The 26,682-nt window shown below is 34.1% G+C and overlaps 2 protein-coding genes and 1 long non-coding RNA gene across 6 annotated transcripts; all 3 read left to right on the forward strand.

Annotated features, from left to right (window-relative positions):
- Positions 1-15,837: 15,837 nt before the first annotated feature.
- LOC108489906 (probable isoprenylcysteine alpha-carbonyl methylesterase ICMEL1) lies at positions 15,838-21,336 on the forward strand. Of its 4 annotated transcripts, none has more exons than XM_017794634.2 (11): positions 15,876-16,645; positions 17,484-17,560; positions 17,946-18,015; positions 18,121-18,201; positions 18,552-18,626; positions 19,432-19,533; positions 19,611-19,751; positions 20,245-20,310; positions 20,390-20,533; positions 20,774-20,864; positions 20,960-21,336. In XM_017794634.2, the coding sequence occupies exons 1-11, from the start codon at positions 16,266-16,268 to the stop codon at positions 21,119-21,121; spliced, it is 1,389 nt and encodes a 462-aa protein (XP_017650123.1). In that variant the 5' UTR covers positions 15,876-16,265; the 3' UTR covers positions 21,122-21,336. The 4 variants fall into 4 exon arrangements, with proteins under 4 accessions (XP_052880269.1, XP_017650123.1, XP_017650124.1 ...); XM_017794636.2 differs by having other exon boundaries at positions 16,440-16,645; positions 17,489-17,560; XM_017794635.2 differs by lacking the exon at positions 20,390-20,533.
- Positions 21,337-21,931: 595 nt separating this feature from the next.
- LOC108451864 (nudix hydrolase 1) lies at positions 21,932-22,745 on the forward strand. Its single transcript, XM_017749557.2, has 2 exons — positions 21,932-22,184; positions 22,272-22,745. The coding sequence occupies exons 1-2, from the start codon at positions 22,049-22,051 to the stop codon at positions 22,568-22,570; spliced, it is 435 nt and encodes a 144-aa protein (XP_017605046.1). The 5' UTR covers positions 21,932-22,048; the 3' UTR covers positions 22,571-22,745.
- A 768-nt stretch (positions 22,746-23,513) lies between these two features.
- On the forward strand, positions 23,514-24,968 carry LOC128286879 (uncharacterized). Its single transcript, XR_008277546.1, has 2 exons — positions 23,514-23,721; positions 24,191-24,968. It is a non-coding gene; the product is annotated as an uncharacterized LOC128286879 (long non-coding RNA).
- The last annotated feature ends 1,714 nt before the right edge of the window (positions 24,969-26,682 follow it).

The raw sequence follows: 26,682 nt of genomic DNA on the forward strand, positions 1-26,682 counted from the left end.
ATTTTTTTTTTAAAAAAAAATTCGGCACCTCCCTCTAAACATACACTAATCTCAACCTTCAAGTTAACAACAATTTATCACTCTTCATATCCTAATATACCATCCCTTTTAATGGCATAAAGAAAGAAAGAAAAGAAATATTTACCAAGAGTTTCAAACTACTTGGCCGAATATCAAACCTCCAAAAACCAAAAATTTAACTCATGGAATGAATAGAATTTGAACAAATCACCTAAATTATACATAAATTTTCAAGAATTTCAAAGTACTTACCTCTTTCTAAATGTTCTCCAAGTCGAAATCAAACAAAGAAAATTTTCCTCTTCCTCACCTCAAGTTACGGCAATGGTGGAGTGAGGATGAACCAACTTTGGTTTCTTCTCCCACTCACCCAATATTTTATTAATCTTTATTCATTATTTCATTTTTGTAATATTAATTATTAGCAAAAATAATTATTTTATACATAAATCCATAACATGGCCGGCCACTAACAAAAATTTTGACTAATTGACATGCGAGTACATTTTTTTAACCTCATGCACAATTAGATCCTTTTATAATTACCTATCCTATTTCACAAAAGTCTCACCTAAGTCCCTTCTTCAAAATTTCACATACTAATGACAAAATTAATGCATGAAACTTTCACACATTCATATTCACATAAAATAAACATAGAATATGACGGTTAATTATTTTTATGACTCGGTTTTGTGGTCCCGAAACCACTTTCCAACTAGGGTCAAATTAGGGATGTCACATTTATGGTCACGAAACCACTATTCTGATTAGGCCCTAATTCGGGATATTACAGGCAGCGTCCAGACAAATAGACCAGAGTGTCCACAGTAAGGTAGACGCCATTTCGGTGAGTGCCGAGTGAATGAAAGAGGTTGTTTCAGGTGTGGATCATTAGACCACTTTATCCGAGATTGCCCCAAAATTAATAGCAAGGAGAAAAAGCAAGATGTTAGGGTGAGTAGTGCACCTTTGAGAGGCAGACCACAAAAGAATCCGGGCAGTAGAGCTAGCAATAAAGGTGTGACTAGAGATTTTGTGGCGAGGTCTGAGGGCAGAGCGCCTGTGAGGACTTATGCTATTCGTGCCCGTGAAGAGGTAGAGTCTCCCGACGTGATCACGGGTACCTATTCTATTCACGGTATATCTGTTGTTGCTTTGATTGATCCGGGGTCTACCCACTCTTATATTTGTATGGATTTGATACCCAGCATAAATATGATAGTAGAGTCCATTGAGTTTGTGATAAAAGTATCCAACCCTTTAGGCAGACATGTGCTAGTTGACCAAGTATGTAGGAATTGTACTTTGACAATTAGAGGTCATTGTTTTCCGGCTAATTTAATGTTATTATCATTCAATGAGTTTGATGTAATCCTCAGGATGGATTGGTTGACTTCTCATAGTGTTGTAGTGGACGGTGGGAAGAAAATTATTGAGTTAAAGTGTGAAGATGAGATTATTCTTCGGGTTGGACCAAATGACTTAGATAAATTGCCTGTGGTAATATCGTCTTTGACCGTTCAAAAATATTTGAGAAAAGGGTATGAGGCTTATCTAGCTTTTGTGCTGAATACTCAAGCGTCTGAGTCGAAGATTGAATCAGTACCAGTAGTTTGTGAGTTTATAGATGTTTTTTCGGAAGAGTTTCCCAGACTACTTCTAGAGAGAGAAGTTGAGTTTGGTATCGAGTTAGTTCCTGGCATGACGCCAATCTCGATTGCACTGTATAGAATAGCCCCTACTGAGTTGAAAGAGTTGAAAGTACAGTTACAAGAATTAACAGATAAGGATTTTGCTAGACCAAGTTTTTCACTATGAGGTGCTCCAGTACTTTTTGTGAAAAAGAAAGATGGGTGGATGAGGTTATGTATCGGCTATAGACAGCTTAACAAAGTAACACTGAAAAACAAGTATCCCTTGCTGAGGATCGATGATCTCTTCGATCAGTTGAGAGGAGCCACAGTATTTTCTAAAATAGATTTGAGGTCGGGTTACTACCAGTTAAGAGTCAAGGAACAAGATGTACCGAAGACTGCTTTTCGAACAAGATATGGGCATTACAAGTTTCTTGTTATGCCTTTTGGATTAACAAATGCCCTGGTGGTATTTATGGATTTGATGAACTGCATCTTTTGACCGTACTTGGACAAGTTCGTCGTCGTTTTTATCGATGGCATATTGATTTATTCGTGCGATGAGAGTGAGTACGTGGAGCATTTGAGAATTGTGTTACTGACATTGAGGGATAAGCAACTTTATGCCAAGTTTAGTAAGAACGCGTTTTGGCTCAAAGAGGTCAGGTTTCTAGGACATATTGTGTCGGGTGATGGAATCTGAGTTGATCCAAATCAGATCTCCGCTATTGTGGAATGGAAACCGTTGAGGAATGTAACAGAGGTTCAAAGCTTTTTGGGTTTAGCCCGATACTACAGACGGCTTATAAATGGATTTTCTATGATAGCTACTCAAATTATTAGACTACTACAAAAAGATGTCAAGTTTGAATGGAAAGAAAACAGTCAGCAAAGTTTTGAGAGATTAAAGGCTTTGTTAACAGAAGCCCCGGTGTTAGTGCAACTAGAATCGGGCAAGGAGTTTAAAATTTATAGCGACGCCTCCTTAAATGGTTTAGGGTGTGTGCTCATACAAGAAGGCAAGGTTATAGCCCATGCCTCGAGACAGCTAAAACCACACGAGAGAAATTACCCAACCCATGATTTGGAGCTATCGGCTGTAGTGTTCGTGCTGAAGATTTGGAGACACCATTTGAATGGAGAGAAATGTCGGGTATTCACCGACCATAAGAGCTTAAAGTGCTTGATGACTCAAAAAGAGTTGAATTTGAGGCAACGCTGATGGTTAGAGCTGTTAAAGGATTATGAATTGACTATCGACTACCATCCAGGAAAGGCGAATGTAGTCGCCGATGCCTTGAGCAGGAAGTCGTTGTTTGCTTTGAGAGCCTTGAACACTCAGTTGACTATATCTAATAATGGTTTGATCCTAGCAGAGTTGAGGGCCAGACTGACGTTTCTTCATGAAATCTGTGAAGCTCAGAAAGGTGACGAGAAATTGCAAGCCAAGAGAACTCAGTGTGAGTCAGAGATTGAATCAGATTTTCGTATTAGTACCGATGGTTGTATAATGTTCAAAGACAGAATTTGTGCACCCAAGAACGATGAGCTAATTCAGAAGATTCTGAGAGAGGCTCATGGTGGTTATTTGTCCATCAACCCGGGTAGTGTAAAAATGTTCAACGACCTTAAGAAAATGTATTGGTGTTCGGGTATGAAAAGAGACTTCCCAGAGTTTGTTTCCAAGTGTCTAGTATGTCAACAAGTAAAGGCTGAACATCAAGTACCTTCAGGTTTACTTCAGCCTATTATGATTCGTGAGTGGAAATGGGATCGTATCACTATGGACTTCGTGACCAGTTTACCACTAACCCCGACAAAGAAAGATGCAGTATGGGTTATTGTCGACAAACTAACTAAGTCAGCACACTTCATACCAGTGTGTACCGACTAATCCCTTGAAAAATTGGCCGACTTGTATGTTTCTGAGATTGTGAGGCTTCATGGTGTGCCATTGTCGATTGTTTCAGATCGAGACTCGAGATTCACCTTGAGGTTTTGGAAGAAGTTGCAAGAGGCTTTAGGAACCAAGTTGAGTTTCAGCACGGCTTTTCATCCACAAACTGAAGGACAGTTGGAAAGAATAATACAGATCTTAGAAAACATGTTGAGATGTTGTGTTCTCAAGTTTCAAGGTAGCTGGGAAAAATACTTGCCATTGGTTGAATTTTCCTACAACAACAATTATCAGTCGAGTCTGAAAATGGAGCCTTATGAGGCCTTGTACGGGCGAAAGTTTTGAACTCCCTTATACTGGACTGAGTTGAAAGAGAATCAAATTCATGGGGTTGATTTAGTCAAAGAGGCTGAGGAGAAAGTTAAAATGATTCGTGACTATCTGAAAGACGCATCAGATAGACAAAAATCCTACGCGGATTTGAGGTGAAAGGAAATTAAGTTTGAAGCCGATGATAAAGTATTTTTAAAAGTTTCTCCGTGGAGGAAAGTCCACAGGTTTGGAAAAAGGGGCAAGTTGAGTCCTCGTTTCATAGGACCCTATGAGGTTATCGAAGAAGTAGGGCCTGTTGCCTACCATTTGGATTTGCTACTAGAATTAGAAAAGACTCACGATGTGTTTCATGTTTCCATGTTACGCCAGTACAGATCAGACCCTTCGCATGTAATTGGGCCAACTAAAATTGAGATCCTTCCGGATATAACTTATAGTGAGGAGCCGATCAAGATTCTAGCTCGTGAAGTCAAACAGTTAAGAAATAAGAATATACCACTTGTGAAGGTTTTGTGGCATAGACATGGAGTTGAGGAAGCCACATGGGAACTCGAGGAGTCTCTGTGAGACTAGTACACCAATCTATTCTCCGGTAAGATTTTCGGGGACGAAAATCCCTAAGGGGAGAAAAACGTAACAGCACGATTTAGGGCCTAGTCAGAACAGTGGTCTCGGAACCACAAATCCAAAGTTTGGAAAATTATTTTTATTATTATTCTGCGGTTATAGTATGATTATAGTAGTGCATGAGAAATATGGGGAGCTAATTTTAATGTTTTTGAGCCCAATTGCGAGAAATGACTAAATCGCATAAAAGGAAAAAGTTGCATTTTAGTACCCAAATGTGTCAATTAGCTAGAGAACTAAAATTTGGGGATTTTAAAGAGCAATTAAACCCTTTTTAAAAGAGCATAGTCGGCCATAGGGACAAGAGGAGACAAAAATTTTAAAATTAGATAGGTTAGGTGACTTATCTTGACTAAAATAGAGATAGATGAAAGGAGGATGATATCATCCCTTTCCGTCTTCTTCCTCCACCAAAATTTTTAGTAAAGAATGGGGTTTTGAAAGCTTCAAAAATTTTAGCAACATTAAGCCTCTCAAGTAAGTGATTTTGAAAGTTTCTCTTAATGATTTTTTTACATTTTTGGACTCTTTGAAGCATAGGCTTTCTAATGAGAAGTCTATTTTGCAAAATGGTTGAAAGTTTAGGGTTTCACCATGAAAATATTTGTGATGTTTGCTGATTTTTTATGGAAGAAAATGAGTCTTAGTTGTAATAGTCTTACTTTTGTTAAAGAACTTCTCATGAAAACCCTTATAGGACCATTTTGCAAAGTTTGTGAAATTAGGTGATAAAGGTTTGAAATAGTGAGAATTTGGTGATGCTATAAGAGTAAAAAGGGGTCATCTTGGCCTAAGATACGAATAAATTCAATAAAAATTGAATTTTGAGCATAAGGGCAAAATGGTCATTTTGCTAAGGTCTAGGGGCAAAATAGTCATTTTACCTAAGATGTGAATTTTAGATTGCCTAATTGTGTTTAGTGACTAAATGAGCGCATTTTTTATCATAGATCAAGAATTTCCAAATTCGAACCTAGACCAGGGGAAAGCTAAGCAAATCGACTAAACCAACTAGCCGAGTATATTTTGTAACCTGAGGTAAGTTGTATGTAAATAATACAACTACATTGTTAATGTATGTATTCGAATTGTCTTTGAATGGATATAGTATGAATTGCTAGATTGGGAACTGAGAATGCATATTAATAATTGAGATAGTAGAAAGATCTAGTTGGGACCCTAGGAAACAAACCAGATATTCATGCCATAACATTCGGATTTCTTGTGTGCCAATGTAAGACATGTCTGGGACATGCATCGGCCACATTATGAGTGCCAGTGTAAGACCATGTCTGGGACATGGCATCGGTGTAGAGATGAGTGCCAGTGTAAGACATGTTTAGGACATGCATCGACCTCGATGAAGATAGCCAGTGTAAGACGTGTCTGGGACATGCATCGGCTAAGAGTCATGCTAGTGTAAGACATGTCCAGGACATGCATCAGCATATACGAGAGCTAGTATAAGACCATGTTTGGGACATGGCATCGGCCTCGATGATGATAACTTGTGTGAGACCATGTCTGGGACATGGAATCGGTAACTTGTCCCATGTTTGGGGCTTATAGAATATCCAGTAGTATTCCAAAAGGTTCGACTTTAAGATTTTGAAAGTGATTTAATAAGGAAAGTATAATAATGTTGTGAGTGGTACAAGTACCTATTTGGTATGCATGATTAAAGAGCTCAAATTAGAAAATGTGACTTGAGTATACGGTAATGAGTAAGTCAAGTTTATGCTTACCTTTGAGCTATGAGTATGATGACTAATGGTGAAATTATTGTTGTGTATTTATTTATATGCAACTTACTAAGCTTTACGCTTACTCTTTTTCCTTTCCTTTTTCTTTTAGTGCTGCTTAATTAGCTCAAGGATCCCTTGAAGTAGGAGATATCGATCACACTATCAATCGAAGCACTTGGTATAGTATAAATATTCTTTTGAGTATGGCATGTATAGGGCTAGACTAGGATGTTTGTTTTAATGAGAAATTGGTTATGTACTTTGGCTTAAGTCAAAGGCCCTTCATTTTGTATCAAGCCTAGAATAATGGCTATTATTCATTTTGGCAAATGCATATAATGTTCTTTCTATGGATGAATTGGTGTCTATTGTGGTGAAATTAGTATATTGAAATGATCTTGTATAGGTTGTGTAAAATGGGTGACAAAATGGCTTGGAAGAATGGCCTCCTTTTGTCCACAAGAGCAAGGTATACGGGTGTGTGTCTAGACCGTGTGTGACACACGGCTCACTCCTAGGGGTGTATGTTATGGTCATGTGTCCCCTGCACTTAAAATTTTAAGTCAGTTTAGTACACGGGTAAGCCACACGGGCGTGTGTCATGGTCGGGTTTGAAAGTTAGTGTTGTACACGGGCAGGCCACATGAGCGTGTGCCATGGCTGTGTTTTAAAGTCAGTGTTGCACACGGGCTAAGGGCACGGGTGTGTCCCAAGCCACATGGGCGTGTGTGACCACACAGTCTATACCCACACGGGCGTGTGGAACTTTAAAGCCTGAATTTTTTAAGTTTTTCTCAAGTTCTCGGTTTAGTCCTAAACTGTCTCTAATGTATGTTTTGGGCCCTGTGAGCCTGTTTAAGGGACATAATGCATGTGGATGAGAAGTTTTAAGTTAAAATAAATTTTATGGCCCGATTTTATATGCTTATGCTTGAGTTAAGTTTGGTAGCACCTCGAATTGTAACACCCTTAACTCGTATCCGACGTTGAAATAGGGTTTCAGGGCATTATTAGAATTTGCAGATCACCTAAGAAAAAAATTCAATTAAATACTTACCGATTCAATGTATCATATAAATAAATATATTACCATTCAATCAACAGCTTGGCACTTGTATAAGCATCAAACAACGACATTGTTAGTATACTAGTACATATTTCATATAAATTCAACATTGATATACTTATTTTCTCGACATGTCGCACTTGAGTTTAATAATTGTCTTTACCTACATAATTTTCTTGTATCAACATATCAAAGATAATCATATATGTACATGTCATGAAACATATCATTCTCTTCTTGTTTCTTCATAAGTATATATCATTCATTTCATTACATCAATATTTCATGCTCCATCATTTCCATATATTTTATGTATATTTATTAGGTAATAGTTTATATCAAACTTAACATAAATTATATTTCATGTACTTATACTTATTTCGTTTATCTATTTCATAATTATTTCATACAACTATTTTGTACATATATTTCCATATGACCAATTCTTGTAAATATTTCACACAACCATTTCATATAACCATTCGTCATCTGATACATATTACTTGAATATCAATTGTTCAATAGATGTCATATCGTCTCCCATCCACAGTCTTATTTATCTTTGACATGATGCCATAGTGTCTTTCAACTATGGTCTTACTCATTTTCTGTCATGTTGCCATGGTATCTTTCAACCATGGTCTTATTCTTTTCATGTCACGTTGCCATGGTATCTTTCAACCATGGTCTTATTCATTTCCCGTCATGTTGTCATGGTATCTCTCAACCATGGTCTTATTCTTTTCATGTCACGTTGCCATGGTATCTTTCAACCATGGTCTTACACATTTCATATCATGTTGCCATGGTATCTTTCAACCATGGTCTTACACATTTCATGTCATGTTGTCATGGTATCTTTCAACCATGGTCTTACACATTTCATTTCAGAGAGCACACTCCCGCGAACCTCATCCTTACAGTGGGATTACCAGTCCAGGCTAAATCCCCTGTAATATAAACTCATAGAGTATTATTGGGATTACCAGTCCAGGCTAAATCCCCTGCAACGACAATTACTCTAATGAGCTTCAACCTGAATTACCAGTCCAGGCTAAATTCAGACCCTAATTTGGATTACCCATCTGAGCTAAATCTATTTTACACATATTCTTCGGGAGGGCTATAGCAGGATAGGATCACCCATCCGGGCTAAATCTTTTTTTACCGTCAATTCCTTTTCAAAGATCCATCGAATTTTCCTTTCATTCAATCGGGATTTCTTTCCCTTTTTATCAAATATATCAATGTTTCATCAATTGTCATACAATGAACATTCAAATCATATTCACATCAATAACATACATTTCAAGCATTTAAGAATATAATTCAAGTTACATGAACTTACCTGGCAAAATTGTAGAAATATCAAGATTCATGGGCATTTTGATAATTTACCATTTTCCCAATTCTCACCCTATCTTAAATTGATAATTTCATTCAATTTATTAATTTAAATAATAAAACAATTCATTCCCTTCAATTTGGTCATTTTTGACATTTTTGCAAAATTACACCCTAAAGTTTTACTTTTACTCAATTTAGTCCCTAAGCTTAAAACATGCAAATTAACTATGCTAGCTGAATATTCATATATATTTTCCTCGTCCTCCTCTCCATTCCACATCCTTAATGTATATAACACACTTGTAAATAACATTATCTATAATTTTTATTATTTACTTTTATGAATATTTAAGCTGTCCATCTGTGTCATAGTCACTAAATTATTTATATCTAGAGCTATAGAACTCCAAATTAAGATATGATAATTTTACCTGAAACTAGAATCATATATCTTCTTAAAATAAAATTTTCAGAATTTTTGGTTTAGCCAATAAGTACAGTTTATTCTTTAAAGTTACCCCTATTCTGCTATCTAATAGTTCTGACCCTTTTCACTAAAAATTAATTATCTCCTCATACAGAGTTAGAATGATGTTCCTGTTTATTTCTATTGAAAATAGACTCATTCAAGATTCTAAACATATAAATTTAAGCCCATAATTATTTTTATTCAATTTTTATGATTTTCCAAAGTCTAAATAGGGAACCCAAAATCATTCTGACCTTGTCTTAAAAATTTATTATATCTCATGATTTAAAATTCCATTTCTTACATAATTTATTCTATAAGAAACTAGACTCAATATTTTTAATTTAATATTTTATTCATCCTATAATTCAATTTCTACAATTTTTGGTGATTTTTCAAAGTTAGACTACTGCTGCTATCCAAAACTATTTTAGTGCAAAATATTAATTACCATGTTTATAACACCCTTATTTTCTTTTTCTACACTATTTCTCATCACTTTCTAATATTTTCTCTTCACTAACATATCAAGAACATAGGACCATATGTAAGGAAACTCTACATTAACATTAATCCCATGTTTTTTCAATAATATCAAGCTTTAAAATATATTGAAATTATGATGTTCTTACCTTGTTCTATTGATTTCAATCTTCATCTTGATTTTCTCTCTCCTTCAGCTTCCATTTCTTGAATCCAACTTGATATTCTAACTTCCCATAGTCTCCTTAACATTTTTCTCTCTTAGTAGCTATGGAAATTCTTTTGATTTTTGGGTGAAAATGGTAAATTTTTGGTAAAAGGACCAAATTGTAAAGAAATGAAAACTTCTTTTCTTCTTCTTCTTCTCACGTTGGTTTTGCATGGGAAAAATGGATGAGAATTCCTCATCTTTCTTTCTTTATATACTAATAAAATAATAATCAAATAATAAAATATCTTATTAAAATATTAATAAAATAATATTTATCTAATTAAATAATTATAAAAAATCAAAATATCTCTAGCATCATTATTACTTTCTAGATTTCTCTCTCTTCCAATTGACCATTTTGTCCTTTATTATCTTTTAAAATTCCATCATTGAGTCATCATTTAATTTGTAAAATTACAATTTAGTCCCTCATAGTTCTTCACCTATTCAATTTGGTCCTAATTCATCCATTTTCCTTAGTTTCTAGATCATTCCACCCTTAAAATATTTACGCTATTGGTCCTTCAAATTTTTTATATTTACACTTTAACCCCTCAAATTTTGAGTATTTACTCTTGTGCAACAAAACTTTTCTCTCTTTTACAATTTAGTCCTTTCTTGAATTAATATATCATAATATACTTCCCAATATTGACATACTCAAAATTTCCCTTTTTGTCCCTTTATTTTCTTATTTTACTATATTAAGGATAATATTTTACTGTAAAAAAATTCGGGGTATTACACGAACCCTATCCCGGTGTCGGATACGGACGAGGGGTGTTACAATACGTCAGTAGTATCCTCGTCTATTTTGATCAAGTAAATTTCAAGGTCGAAATTTATTTTAAGGGAGTAGAGTTGTAATGCCCTGAATAATTTATTTTTATTTCTGTAAATATCTGACACAAGTATGTATTTGCTTCAATGGTTAAGTGTTTTGGGTGTGTGTGTGAAGCTTGGGGTTCAAGTCCCACATTTAGCAATTTTTTGTTATTTTTAGATCCAAACCTTACCCTTATTGAGTAAGCTTATATAGAATTGTCTGTTAATCTATATCAGAATGAGCTTGCTAGTTCGAGTGGTAAGAAGGTTTGTGTATTGGAGGTCTTAAGTTTGAATCCCTGTGTGAGCGAGGGTGTTTATTTTTGTACAGTTGACTGATAGAGTTTTGGTTGAGCTAAAATTCTGAAGTGGTTGAGATTGAGGTGTTAATGGGAAGTTGGAAATACCTAGTTGGTTTTTAATTTATTTTTATTTTCCTAAAAATTTCCTCAGTTGGTGTTTATTTCTGTTGCTTCTCATTCTCTACGTTTTTTTTCTTTCATCTTTCTCTCTATCCTTCGAACTTTGTTTCAATTGAACTGTGAGATTTTTTTACTGAGCGACGTTGTAGTGTAATTGTGGCTTCTTTTTGTCCAATTTCGATTGCGATTTAATTCGGTAAGTTTGGGTATAGTAGTTTTGCTTTCGTTTGGTAATTCTTTATTAATGGGTGTCATTAATGTCGTTTAGGATAAGATCAAGAGGCTTAATATCGTCCATTGGTGACTTAGTTGCGTGGGAATTACTATTGTTCGATCAAAGGTAAGGGTTGATTGCTTAATGGATGGACGGACCGACTTGGGTTTGATTTTAGTTTGGTTTTAAAAGTTTAATTCAGTGTTTTGTTGGACAATCTTAGGCGCTGTGTGGTTCAAGAGTGTTTCCGTATCGGAACCGTACCAGGTGTGTTTCTCTTACACAGGAAATTGAGCTTCGACGAAAGCTGAAAAACCACGCAGTCGACGCTAAATAGGCGTGTGCTTGGGCGTGTGGTTGGCCATGTGCGAGACATGGCCGTGTGGTTGACGAAGGTATGGACGTGTGTAAGACATGACCGTGTGGTGGTATGAGTATGGCTGTGTGGGCTACATGAGCTAGGCCAAGTTGGGCGTGTGGGCCCACGCGGGCGTGTGGGTTTTAGGCCTAGCTGTGTGAGCCACACGGGTAAGGCCAATCTAGGTGTGTGGGCCAATAAGGGCATGTGGGCCGAAAATTTTAAAATTTTCTTTAGGGTCGCACAGGTCATTTCGATCGACTGTGGGCCTACTGTAAGGTCGGTAAGGGCTAAACAAACCCTAACACTATGTGATCTGATAGTCTGATATTTTGATCTGAATATGACATTGTTATGCATATCTGATTATTCTGATATATATTTATTTTATATCTGTATATAAGCATGTAAGCATGATAATTCTTAATATATATATCTAATTAGGGTGGGATTTGTATATGTGGAGGAAGTGTTCTGTATGGCAATCATCGTCTATATTCTGGCAGCTTGGCTACACATTATCTGATATGTGTCGTAATGGTACAATATGGTGTATAGGGATGGGTGGGTGTTTTTAACCCCATATGATGTGATAGGATGGTCGGAGTTGGTGTGTAGAGGATGGGAGTAGGATTCTGTATATCTGTTTCTATTATCTGAATCTGTAAAGGACTTAAGTCCGAATTCGAATCTGAATCTGAATCTGAATATGCATCTGATTGTGTATGTGATTTCTGTATGTACAACATGTCTATTTTTGATGGGCTATACATTGAGTTTACGTAAACTAATTTCTATTTATTTGTACTGTTCAGGTAATCTACAGACTTAGGTGGATCGATACAGCAGAGTCTCGCAGTGACCACTAGTCTATAAACTGACTTTAAATAAAGGTTTTATTTATTTAAGAATTATTTTTGGGAGTTTTGTATTAATTGGACTCTCCGGATTGTTTGGTTTAATTTTTGTGATTTGGATTTTTCGTTTTATACTTTTTTTGATATGGTTTTTAATAAAATAAAGGTTTTCCAAACTTACGAATAGGATTTTAAGAAAATAACGATTACTATAACTTCCGCTGTAAATTATGTTTTGGCAAACAAATTAATTGAATAACATTTTCGATAATAGATATAAACGAATATGGATTTAAAAACTGGAATGATTTATTGTAACGACACTGTTTTCAAAACCCTTCTTTGTGACATCTATAGATTCGGTCATAACGTCTAGGCCAAGTTTGAGGTGTTACAGTAACAATGTAAAATTCAATAGATATTACCATGATTAATTTGATTTAAATTAAAATATTATGCTAATAAGTTATTTAAATAGGTGGAACCATTCGTCGAGTCACGTGGGATTACCTACTGAGCTTCAAGATATACAGCTTCTATTAAACCAATGATCAAAAGTAGAGGTATGCATTTATTTAATTTTGAACTATATACAAATAATATATTTGATTTCGTTTTTAATAGTATATATATTATTAATGTTTTTATCATGTTAATATAATTTGAATGGACACAATACAAGGATTCGACAATTCGAAAAGTAATCCCTGAGAATCCCAACGCTTAGTACGTGAAGGTCCCATTGGTAGCGTATACTACTATGGAGATACATAAGACTGATAGAGTATTGTGGTAGTTCTGACTTCGACAGTTAATTCCTATGGCACCTCAAAACCTTAATGATCTGCATCTTATCGACTTGCGGCTGCTGGATGAGAATTGGATGGTATTCCACTCCCAACATATCAATATGTGGAATAATCGGTATAATTTTTTACCTACTCTCAAACCTATTACTGTTCTGGAGTTAGCATGCGATCTGGAGTATATGTCATGGTTTAGGATCAATGGCAAGCCATATTTGTATTGGGAAGAAAGGAGGCGTCAGCATCCTCGTATAAGTAGGTCACGAAAGCCCCCTTTAAATCCAAAGGCTGACGAGACGGGTCTAACATTGATGCCTACATCACCCCCATTCAGTATTTACTGTCTAATTCTGGTGCATATTCTAACCCTATCATCTTCACACAAGCACCATATGTTGCACCACATTTTTCTGCTTCTAGTCTTATGCTAACCTGAACTGTTGGACATCCATCCTTGATGTTTTACACGTTTCTAGTTGGTGCGCATTCTAACCCTATCATCTTCACACAAGCACTATATGTTGGACATTTTTCTGCTTCAATATTCACCATATGTTTTACACGCTTCCAGCTAGACACTCTTTTCGGTACTTTTGCTAACAGTGCATCTTGCTTAGAGTGTTTTTTTCTCTACAAATTTCAACCTCTACTATCTGGGGCATTTTTTCAGAACCCATCTCGTCAAAAATATTTTTTTAGTACTCCGAGTTTCAATTTTTAATAAAAAATAATATATGTTTAGTATAAATATTAATATTTTAAATATCGAATTCAATTATTGCAATTATTAGGTTAACATTTTATCAAATTAAAACCTTAAAACCTAACCCTAAAACCTTAAGAAATCTAAACAACCTAAAACCATAATAACAAAACCCTAAAACCCTATTAATAAACCCTAAAACCTTAAATTTTGTAAAAAAACCCTAATAAAATACGGGAAAAACGAGTTTTCCTTAAAAAAGACTCCAGTTGAAAGTGTTTTTTTTATAAAAAATGACCCATTCCTGTATTTTTTCAAAAAATCGGCTTATTTTTGTATTTTTTTAAAAAAAAGGCTTTATTTGGTAATTTAGTCGTAAATTTATATTTTGACTTCCCGAAGAAGAAAATTATGTTTAATCCCTCCAAAAATGATAAAATCATAAATTAATATATTAGAAAATTATGTTTTGATTTCTCAAAAAAATATTATTCAATCTTGCCACCTAAAAACAATTTGGATAGGCCTGCATGATAGTCTGAGACCGGTGGTTATCATAAGACGAAGCATGCCAATTTTAAAGTGGAGGTAGATGTGGTTAGACTTATTCATGAGTCGGGCTACCTGCCTAGGCCCGAAAGCCTACCCAAAATTTGGGAGGTTTGGGCAAAACATTCAAGACTCAAGCCCGATCTAGCTATTTTTAAGTTTATAATTTTTATATTATGTTATTTTTATATATTATGTAATTTATAACATATTTAAAAATAAACTTATACTAAATATATAATTCTAGTCTAATGTAAATATTAAAATAATGTTAAGATGACTATATAAAAATTTTCAATAAATAAAAAATATAAAGTTATTAAATATTAAATTGAAATGATATAAATATACATTTTAAAAATTTTAAAATAATATAGATGAACCTAAAATGGACTTAATTAGTCTTTTGCAAATATAGATGAATTTTGACAAAATTATTTTAAAATAATATAAATAAACCTAAAATAGACTAAATCGTCTATCTTTTATAAATATAGACAAATTTTGACAAAAATCTTTACAAATATACATTTCGGACTTAACAACATCACTTCCCTTCTCTATTATAATCTTTAAGCACAATATTCAAAGATAACAACTTAGTTAAGCAAAATATTTAGAATTATAAGGATATTAAATTAGTTTATGTTAAAATATATCCTTAGTGATTATATTTTTTATAAAAATTAAGATTTAATATTTTTCCTTAAAAGTTAATAATTAAATTCTATTACTTTTTTTTTTACAAAATTTTATTCTACTCATCGATATTATTAGTAATTTTGTCAAAATTTCCTTAGTATAAGGCATGTGTATTGGATCCATAATGATTTGCTTCTAAAGTTGGTATGATTACGTAGGCGTATTGATGATAATTTTAATGTATTTGTAATATTTTCATCAATAGATAATGTTGTAAAAATCAAATTAAATTAGTGGTTCAATTAGTCAAACAATTCATTTTCAATTTAAACGATTAAGCCATCAGTTCAATAATAACTAAATAAAATAAAATTTCATAAAAATATAACAAAAACATAATCGACCATTATTTTTTGTTTCAATTTTATTGATTTATAACTATTTAATCTAATTTTTAATTATATATCACCAATTGGACAACTTGAACCACCCATTTTCAATTTAACCAATTTATCGAATTTAGTTGTGAGTTGTGACAACATTAATGATCTTTAAATTGAAACAAATGATGATTCTATTTTCAACCCTCTTTTAAGTATAAGGATTAAATATCAAGCCTCACTGAAGCACAGGGACTGAAAGCGAAATTTGACCATTGGTTAATACCATAGAATAGGATTACTCGTCCAAGTTTCCAACTTTCTACCAAATCATCAAATTCCAAGAAAACAGACTTGCCTAGTTTCTACTACCAAACAGAGACCTCCATGTGGCAACGCAGAAATTGGGCTATTCAGCCAATCGCCACCAGCCATTACTGACCCTCCAATTCCCTTCAACCATCTCCTTTTTTTTTCATTTCTCCGTCGCATCCATGCTTTTCTTCGGCTCCACCCTAAACCCAGGCTGAGATTTCCTCGAATTTAACACAGTAATTTTCGAGGCCCATTTTTTCCCACAAACAAACCATCATGAACAACTAAACTAGTATTTGCTAACAAAATCCAATTCAAGGATTCATCCTCAAGCTTTGAAAACAACCAACAAAGAGGTATGCCATCTCCAATCTTGCCCATATCCAGCCACCCTTCCTCCTCCGCATCGGCAGCCAAAACGGTGGTCAAAGCTAAGATCGATGCTGACCCATCGGCCACCATCCTCATTTCGTCAAAATTCGATCCTGAAAAGGCTATTCCTATTACGCCTGTCCTACCCAGAGCTTCGAGTTACAATTCCACAAGCAACGTTAACAACAATATTGTTTCTGTTGCCAACAACCATCAGCAGAGATTTCTCCGGAATTCCAGTGATAGCTCGCTCGCTTTGCTAGCCGATGAGACTCCCCGCCAGTCTATAAGCCGGGAAGTAGGCCATGTTGCTGCCGAGACGTTTTACCTTTCTGGATTATGTTTCAAGCTCCTTAGTTATCTCGGGTGCGATACTTTTCCTCTGTATTGTTATGATTATACATCTTGGGCTTGGAATCTTTCTCATAGATTGAGAGGCATGCATGAATTTAATACCTGGGCTTGAAATGTGTTCATTTGATACCTGGAGTTGTAAGGGGTGTTAAAAGTTAGTGATTGATGACCATTTATGTAAAAGTCCATGTACTCTGACTCTGCATTTCTTTAAGTACTTGTATCTTTTCAAACACATGAGTATGGGGATAGGGATATGATACTCCAAATATATGGACAAGCTTAGGAAAACACTCATTGTCAATTCCAAGTAACATAGTGTATTACATTGGAAAATCCAATGATGATTATTGATGAAGCTGTATTCCTGCTGTTAATTAACACCCATTCAAAGTTTTCAATGAAGAAATGTTGCACTTTAACTTTAGGGAAAAAAGAATCTTTGTCTTATAGCTAGGAAAAAAAGTGAGTAGAGATGGTTAAGCTGAAATTGAGGGTATTCTTTTTGGCAATATCAGAAAATGAATTAGTTAGTTGACTAGTGAAGATGTAGGAACAGTGTTTCATGCGTTGTAGTTCAAGAAAAATCTTGATGAATGTGAGTAGAATATACATGAGTTATTTAAGGAGATATAATTATTTAACAAACTCAATCTTTGGAGTTAGTTGAAGGAGATATATAAGTACGTTCATACATGAGGCTTCAAACTTCAAGATCGGTATGCCGTCATCATTTTTATGTCGCTCAAGGACTTGGAGTTTATTATTATTGTTTTATTGTCAGCTGCTAATATGACTTTTATGTTCAACTTTTCTAAGAGATGTGTCCTAATCGTTGACTATTTTTCAGGGTAGGCTATAGATGGATCACAAGGTTCCTTGCCCTTGGTTGTTATGCTATGTTGCTCATGCCAGGTTTTATTCAAGGTTATACTTATATTCATATTTATTTATTACTGTGTTTTTTTAATTGTTGCTTTTACTACTTGCTGTTTGCTTTAGGAGAAAAAAGGAAAAAGATGCATTTGGCTACGAAAACAAACTACCTTCTTGATTAATGTAAACTAAAATGTAACTTCTTTGAATAAAAAGTTTACATGTTAAGATTTATATGGAACAATCATGTTAGATTTTAGTCATTTTTAATCAATTATGATTTTGCTTTATAGCAATCTTCTTGGAAGCAAAAGGCAAAGAGCAAAAGTCAGAACCAAACAAAACCATAATTTGAGACACTGCGTTTCTTTGTTCAGTTTACATTTGACTTGATGGATCTAAAATAGCATAATGAGCTTACTTTTCCTTTTTGCAGTTGCTTTTTACTACTTCTTCTCCAGACAGGTCCGTAGGAGCATAATATACGGTGAAAAGCCTAGAAATAGGTAAAGTTGATTGTCTATTTCTTTTGCATTTCCAAGCGGTTAGTATGTATGCCCTTGCAATTGTATTGGAATTTCAGGCATCGATAACTCAAATTTTGTTTGCAGGCTTGATCTTTATTTGCCTAAAACCAGCCAAGGGAGAAAACCCGTGGTAGCTTTTATAACCGGTGGGGCTTGGATTATTGGGTGAGCTATTTGTCATATATATGGACCATAGTAGAAATTCTCAATTGTAGTGGCAGACTGCTCTCCTTTGAGTTTTATTGGAAATCAAAAGCTTCAAATTTGTTGTGTGATCATACTGAAAGATACTGAAGATTCTTAGAATGAAAAGTAACTCATATAATCAGAAGGGGAAGTATAACCTCTAATATAGAAATTACTTTTTTCTTTTACCGTTGCCAAATCAAGTTCTGATGATTCTCAAAGGCCTATGGCTACTCTTTCTGTCATTATACCTGTTTGGCTTCTTATTTGGTTTATGCTTGCTGATTTATTGTTGATTTGCTTCATAGAGCTCTTTTCTCTTAATGCAGTTATAAAGCATGGGGTTCTCTTTTAGGTCAACAGTTATCAGAAAGAGACATTATAGTGGCATGCATAGACTACAGGTAAAATATGTCACTTCAAGGCAATGACATTTTGTTGTAGAGATGACACTATTTTACTGGATAACCATTGTTCTTGATTAAGTTTCTCTGATAGACCTCCTTGCCATATATTTTTTACAGTATAACTGTCGTTAGAAGCTGGCCCTTTGAGCATCTTAAGATTTGCGTATAGAAGCCTTCATGATCTGATTACTGCAAAATTTAACCTTTTCTTATCTTTTATCATCAGCTGGGCTCAGGTTTAGATTACGTTATTTACATTTTTTTTTTCTTGGCTTGTTTAGTTTTGAAGCTCATATTGGGGAAATTTTTTGCCTATTTAAGGCATGAATGATCTTTTAATACAATTTCATTATCTTACCTTCACTTGGTCTGACCTAAAACTTCTTCAAAATGTTTAACCTGTTTGTTTTTATCTCATTGGAGATATCTATGTGGTGACTTTCACTAATGGTTTTGTCATTTGAAATGTCTTTGATGCACTTTTGCATATCTAAAAGGCTGCATTTTTTTTCATGATATTTTGTTTTCCATCTAAAATGACTATAATCTCCATTTTTTCTACAAAACTGGTAAGCTATATTTTGATAAATGGTTCTGAATGCAAAATTTAGCACTTCTCAATGAATATTTCTAGGGGTAATATGTAAATTCATATTGTTTGATTAGTTGCAACACAACCACTTCATGTGGTTTAAATCTTGAAATTATTAGTCAGTCCATTAATATTAAGAGATCCTGTTGGTTACCGTCTTAAATTTATGCTTGTAGTGTTCTTTTTCTAATAGTTGGAATCTGCTTGCAGAAATTTTCCACAGGGTACAATAAGTGACATGGTGGAGGACGCTTCTCAGGGCATCTCATTTATTTGCAATAATATTTCTGAATATGGAGGTGATCCCAACAGGTAGAGGATTAGTAATATTCCCTTTTTTTAATTTGTATCATACTAATTAATATTCTATTCATGGTTTGTCTTGCCAGGATTTATCTTATGGGGCAATCAGCTGGTGCACATATTGCTGCTTGCACACTTGTAAACCAGGCAATCAAAGAGACTGGCGAAGGCGACAGTGTTTCTTGGAGTGTGTCCCAGATAAAAGCTTACCTTGGTTTATCTGGAGGGTAATTATTAAAAATTTTATAACCATGGAACTGAACCAGCATGGAACTCAAAAAATACTGTTATTTTCTTTGTTACCATGAATCTGGTCTTGAAACTTTTAACTTCATATTGAATAAAACTTCACAGTAATTATGGAATCAGTTCTGATTTCAAATTTGACTCAAAGATAAATCGTATTGATGTATTTTCCTCAATTCATGTGGCACTATTTTCTTCTGAAAGGTTATAATCAAAGCATTATAGTGTTTTATATCAGGGTGGATGATCTTTAATAGCTCTTATTATGGCTCATGTCTGTCTTTTGGTTCCTTGCTAAATGCATTAAGTTTTTTACCTTCTCATTGCCCCTTCATTTAGTGCCATTAGCTATTTGGAATGAACATTTGTAATGTTATTATATACAAAACATGCAAGTAAATTTTGATGTAATAAATCAATTTCCTTTTTGTGTATATTCATTGATACTCAATTATCATTAATGTTCCCCAACAGGTACAATCTTTTTAACCTCATAGAGCACTTTCATACTCGAGGTTTATACCGTTCGATCTTTTTAAGGTAAGTTGGTTTCAGGAAAATCTTGTTTAGATCCATTCTGTGTTTGTTTCCCTCAAATCGTCCCTGCATTTTCATACAGCATAATGGAAGGGGAAGATTCTTTGCATCAGTTCTCTCCTGAAGTTCTGGTGCAGGACTCAAACGTTAAGCCTGCTGTTTCTCTCCTTCCTCCTGTCATTCTTTTTCATGGCACTGCAGATTATTCTATTCCTGCGGATGCCAGGTTTAAATCTCGTCCTCTCAATTCATAATTCTAAATGTTTGTTCCTTTGTTGTTAATAATTATATGTGCATACATGGATAAGGCCCTTGATAATCATCATAGATTACAGCAATACTACTTTTCATTTTCTTCTTCTGCATCTAGATTGTTATGATGTTGCTATGTAGTGATTGTTGAATGACTAGGTCACAGCTGATTCAAATGCAGATTTCTTATAACAAGTTTTCCTTCTCCTTGCAGTCAAAATTTTGCTGATACGCTTCGAAGAGTTGGAGGGAAAGCAGAATCCATATTGTATGATGGAAAGACTCACACAGATTTGTTTCTTCAGGTAATGGAAGAAGTAACCATGCTTTGTGTTTTGTTTTATTTTGGGTGAATGTTGTATAAATATTCTGCCAACATACATGTAAAATAAATAATCAGGATCCCATGAGAGGCGGCAGAGATGAGATGTTTGAAGATGTTGTTGCCATCATACATGGTGAAGATGAAGCAGCCCTTGCAAAAGATGCCGTGGCGCCTCCAAGAAGACGCCTTGTACCTGAGTTCATGTTGAAATTGGCTCATGATGTCAGCCCTTTCTAGCCATTCATCATTTACTCTCAGATGCTATGAAAATGAATTGTAGCCATGACTATAACATTAATATAACAACAATGGAAGTAAGTTTGTAGATGATCTTTACCAGGCCTTTTATCCCCCTTCATTTAATCCTATTTGATATCTTTTAACATGGGTTTCGGAACAAGACAAGAAAATTAAATTTAAGTTCAGTAATGGATTGGATTGTTTCTTACTTACATAGAGCTGTGTTTGTTAATATAAATTAGGGTTAATTACACCAATGTCCCCACACCGTGGTCTAGATTCTAAAATGCTCATCAAACTTAAAAACATTTTAATTAAATCCTTAAAATACAATAACATGTTTAAAAACAGTCAAATTATATATATATATATATATATATATATATATATATATATAAGTCAAGCTAATATTTAATACTTAAATAGATAGTTAATTAATACAATATTAATATTTGAAGATACAATTAAAATATTTTAAATGAATTTAATACACTTTTAAAAATTTCATCTCTTTACATATTTTAATCTCACCGTATGTATGTTATTATAAACGTATCTCTCTTCTAAAAAAAGAGTTGCATATTATTGTTTTCATATTTAGATCGATTGAGATATCAATCTGAATCTATTAAAATTTTTAATAATTTATTTAGTTAAACCGGTGCAACTTCCACAATAGCATCCTAACTACGAAGAATGTTATCAGTGACGACAGAGATAGACAAAGACAAAAAACAGAAGTCAAAATAGCAAGTTAAAACCAGCCCACCAACAAAGAAAGATGACTGGGCCGCGCACTTTCCCTTACATTTTGATAATATAATATATTATACGCCACCTTTGACTGCCTAATTGCGTTGTCCCCCAGTCTCCCTTCTCTTTATTACTAGTCCAGAGAACCCACCAACTGAACTGTCATTCGAGATGGAGGAAACACAGCCCGTGCCACGAGTAGGTGTTGTGCTGTTCGTGTTGAAGGGGAAATCGGTCCTCCTGGGTCGCCGCCGCGCCTCAATCGGTGAATCCACCTTTGCTCTCCCCGGCGGCCACCTCGAGTTTGGTCCGTCTCTCTCTCTCACTCAACTCACATCTCTACTTGTTTCGCTTTCATTAATTAAAAAAAAAAGGGCAAAATAATTGTTGGCAGGTGAGAGCTTCGAAGAGTGCGGAGCCAGAGAGCTGATGGAGGAGACGGGCTTGGTAATGGGGAAAGCAGACTTCTTAACAGTGACCAGTAAAGTCTTCCTGGACAAATCCAAACCCTGCCATTACGTCATCATCTTTCTCCGTGCAGTGCTGGCTGACCCTAATCAAGTTCCACAAAACCCGGAGCCAGACAAATGCGACGGCTGGGATTGGTATGACTGGGATAATCTGCCCCAACCTTTGTTTTCGACGCTTGACGAAATGGTACGAAGTGGCTTCAACCCCTTTCCCTCCACTTGACAGCCGCTGAATGAATACGTTTTCTATTCTTACATATTGCTTGCGTATAATTGATCCATGGGTTATTTTAATTTCATCATGATGTATTCAGTGACCAATGTTGTTTGTAATATGAATCTTAGATGGTGAACTTTTATGGTTTATATTATGTAGCTAAGTGATTTCAAGAGTGAAATTTGCATGGATTTTTTGTTCTTGTTATCTGGATTTTAAGATATATGCAAGGTAGTGGAGTTTTAATGTATTTAACAAATGCAAACTAGTAGCTTCCCTTTAATTAAGAAAAAGTAGATCTTCTTTCTGAAGGGAAAGGTGTACCGCTAGGTGGAATTGTAAGGAGTTTGATATTTTTAAGCAAGATTTCGGATTCAAATATGGTCGACGAAGAAAATAATACTGAGAGCGCTTTACTCTCTATTTAGTGGTCTGACTTGGCTTGACTCTGAATTTAGTCGAAACACAATATGACTATTGGATACCAGACAAAAAAAAGTAAAATTAAAAACCCCTCGTAAATTTCATGAATGCTGAGATGCTAAGTTGTTATTTTATATGGGCAGAATCAGCTACTTATGCTAATTCTCACTCTGCTCCTCCTGTAATGAAGCAAATGTCCTCGTTACCTTTGCTTCAGAAACTCATTTTCCCAGCCGTTGGAAATGTTTCGAGTCTTCATTTTTCTTAGAAGTATCTGTTTCCGATATAACCCTTCAAAGATCATTTCAATACATGATAAAACCTAAACAAAGAAATGAACATATTTTGTGGGGATACATACTCGGTACTTACACTTGAATCCAAGTATTCCACAAACCCTTACATTTTGATTGTTGTTGATTGCTGTTTGTTATGCTTCACCACTTAATATTGTGCTCTTCTCTTGCTGGTTTCTTTCTATTTTATTTGTTCATCTAATTGTTTCCATTTATGAATAAATAGACGCATGGATTGGAAAATTTTACTTACTGTTGCCCTTGGACTTGCTGTTCTGCACATTTCAGGGAGGACTAGCAGTCCCTTTTAACTTAACCAAGAGGAGTGAGCCATAGAAACATGCATTGCATATGCATACCAAAACTAAATTACTGCCCAACACCTAAAATCCTCATCGTTTGGCCCAATTTCCACCCCAAAGCTAAGCTACAATTTGGGTAAGGTGAAGTGTAATTCTACATATCTATGGCATCATCCATCAATGAGTGCATTGGAAGAACCAAATTACCACATGATTTGTTCTTCAACACAAAGCAATTAATCCTTCTACACTAACCAACATTATTAGCTGAAATTTGCTTTCTATGTTGTGCTGTGCTGTGCCGTGCCGTTACAGCTACTCATATGTTCCCTTGAAATATACATACATATATAATCATGAAAAAATACATATCTAAAACCCTAATGTTGATATCAGTTATTGTCTTGGGATTATTATAATACTATTGTCCCTAATTTACTAATATACATTTAATTACAAGCACAATCTCACACATATATCAACAATATATATGATCTAAAAGCTAGCAATTAAGGATTACCAAATATAATCAGAAGAAAGAAAAGAATAATAAAATAAAGTCCATATAGTAACCTGTTTTTATTTCTTTCTTTGATCTGAAATAGTATATATGATCATCATTCATTCATCAATGATGCAATGGGTTCGGACCGGTTGGTACGAGGCGCTTTTCAATGCCGTAGCGCGGATCAACCTCGTTATCGGCCGGCTTGGATTGTTTCTTGGCATGATCTGGTGCTTGATCTTGATGCTTCTGAAACGGAGTGAAGTCAAATTTGGCAGCAGCAACAGCTTTTCTAGTGATGAAAGGATTACGATGAGAAGAAAGCAAGGAAAAGGTTGTGGGGTTGGGTTGTTTGCCACTGGTATTGGTATTGAAATTGAAGTTGAGAATGTTTTGGAATTCATGAAGCCATAACAAGAGAAGAGAGAGCCAAAGAATGGTGAAGATGAGCATGTGGGATACTTTCCAAGCCATGCATGGAGAATTTTGAGGTAGCACAAGGGACTGAAGGGGAAGCATGCATGGAGCAAAAAGTAAGGAAAACCCCAAGGAAGAGATTTTAATTGTATATGTATCAGCCAAAATATAGTGAATGGGAATGGGAAGTGGAAGCTGGAGGAAATGAAGGTTGAAAAACTGTGGATTTGGTCTTTGAATTCTAATTTATTGGACAAGATACAAGGGAGATTGGAGAGGGAGGGGGAAACACCCTTTCCCAATGAAAGTTTTCTTAGAAATCAAGGGAAAAAAAGGGTCATTAATTAATTATTAGTAAAAGATTGTCAAACCTTGAATGATATCAAGTTTGATAATGGTTATTATTACAAGATCTTTGAGGCAAAGGAGTTAATAATGAAATATATTTATTTATTATTAAAGAGTGCAAGATGGTGTAGTGGTAAAATATATTGTATTATTAGCAGATAATTTAGGTTTGAATCTTAAAGATAAAGTTGTTGAAATCGAATTAGATTGGTTGAATCACGAATATGTACAAATCATTTTGAATAAGGATAAAAAATTGATTGAGCTAACGGTTGAATTGGATTTTATAAAATTTAATATGTTTTTTTAATTTTTATGAATTTTAATAATTTATTTAATTAAAATCGAACTAATCAATTGATTTAAGAATTAATGATTTAATTGATTTGACTGTTAATCTAAGTTTAAAAATATTATTTAGAGATAATATTGTCGAAAGTTATTAAGAGTGAAAATCATGAAATAATTAAAAGGATGTTTTATATTAATTTCCATCAAGAGTAGAATGGTATATTGAATTATAAGATATATTTATTGATTTGTTTGGAAATTCATGATGGATGGTGATGCTGTTTTTGAGTGAATAGCAACTAATGAAAAGGATGGGGATTGTGCAATCCACATTTTCTACGGACAAAGCAATGTATTAAACAGTTTCAGCAACGAATACCAAAAAAGACATAGAAATACATGAAAAGTACTTTCCATAAGTTCTCTTTTGTAATAATAATTAATTGGCTTATTTAAACAAATTGCTTTTCTTCTTACATTCATTTGATTTTGAGTTAATTGATATAATAAATTCATCCTTAAACTTCAAATAATTTTAATTACATTCTTAAACTATTAATGATCATCAATTAGATTTAATTTATAAACGATACTTGGATCTTATGTAATCTAATTTAAAATGAAAAATTTAGGAAAAAATGAATATGGTAAAATATATGTTTTAAAAATCTTAATTTAAAGGTTTTAAAATTTTATAAAAGCTTTATTGTTTACTTTATTTTTAGTTTTTCTTTTTAAATTTATGCGACAATGTTATATTTCTTTAATTTTTTCATATTAAAATTACGCATAAGATTTGATGTTCCTTTAACTAAAGAAAGGACCTAATTAATATCACATTGATAGTTCAAGATGTAATTAAAACATTTTGAAGTTTGAGAAACCAATTTAAAATTAAAATCATAATTTAGGGATGTTTATGCAATTAGCTCATATTTTTAAATAAAGAATAAAATATATATCATATTTGTTAGAATTAAGTGACCCAATTTCTTATTTAAATAAAATACGATGGAAAATAAAATAAAAGTAAAATCCATATAGAACTAGACTTCTTTTATTTTATTTTAGAATAAGGTTTTAAACTTTATTAAACTCCATCTATTTTATATTGATTAGGATAAGGTGTTTCAATCCTACTAGAATATGGCTTTGCAAGCCTATAAATAGACATAGTCTATTCCTCTTGTATTTGAGTAAAAATTTTCGACATAGTGAATTTTCTTCTCCTCTCGTGGTTTTTTTCCGAAAGGGTTTCACGTAAAATTTATGTGTTCTTTATTTTTATTTATTTTATTCTATTTTATTTTTCACAAATTGGTATCGAGCTTTGGGTTATTCATCTCGATCACGGTAATGGCGTCTTTGAAGTATGAAATTCATTGTTGGATCGCAACACCGATTTGCGTTGTGGCAAATTAAGATGCAAGCAGTTCTTGCACAGATGGATCTAGAGGATGCCCCTGCTAGGATAGATAAGATGCCTTCGACATTAACAGATGAAGAGAAGAAGCGTAAGGATCGAAAGGCATTCAC

This window comes from Gossypium arboreum, chromosome 13 (genome assembly GCF_025698485.1).
Source record: "Gossypium arboreum isolate Shixiya-1 chromosome 13, ASM2569848v2, whole genome shotgun sequence".
Classification (NCBI taxonomy): domain Eukaryota; kingdom Viridiplantae; phylum Streptophyta; class Magnoliopsida; order Malvales; family Malvaceae; genus Gossypium; species Gossypium arboreum.

Bases quoted from the DNA above. Each gene is read 5' to 3' on its own strand.
- LOC108489906 (XM_017794634.2), top strand. From the start codon at position 16,266: ATGCCATCTCCAATCTTGCCCATATCCAGCCACCCTTCCTCCTCCGCA. The intron at 18,627-19,431 runs GTAAAATATGTC...ATCTGCTTGCAG, and splicing joins GTGGCATGCATAGACTACAG to AAATTTTCCACAGGGTACAA. The intron at 20,865-20,959 runs GTAATGGAAGAA...ATAAATAATCAG, and splicing joins ACACAGATTTGTTTCTTCAG to GATCCCATGAGAGGCGGCAG.
- LOC108451864 (XM_017749557.2), top strand. From the start codon at position 22,049: ATGGAGGAAACACAGCCCGTGCCACGAGTAGGTGTTGTGCTGTTCGTG. The intron at 22,185-22,271 runs GTCCGTCTCTCT...AATTGTTGGCAG, and splicing joins CGGCGGCCACCTCGAGTTTG to GTGAGAGCTTCGAAGAGTGC.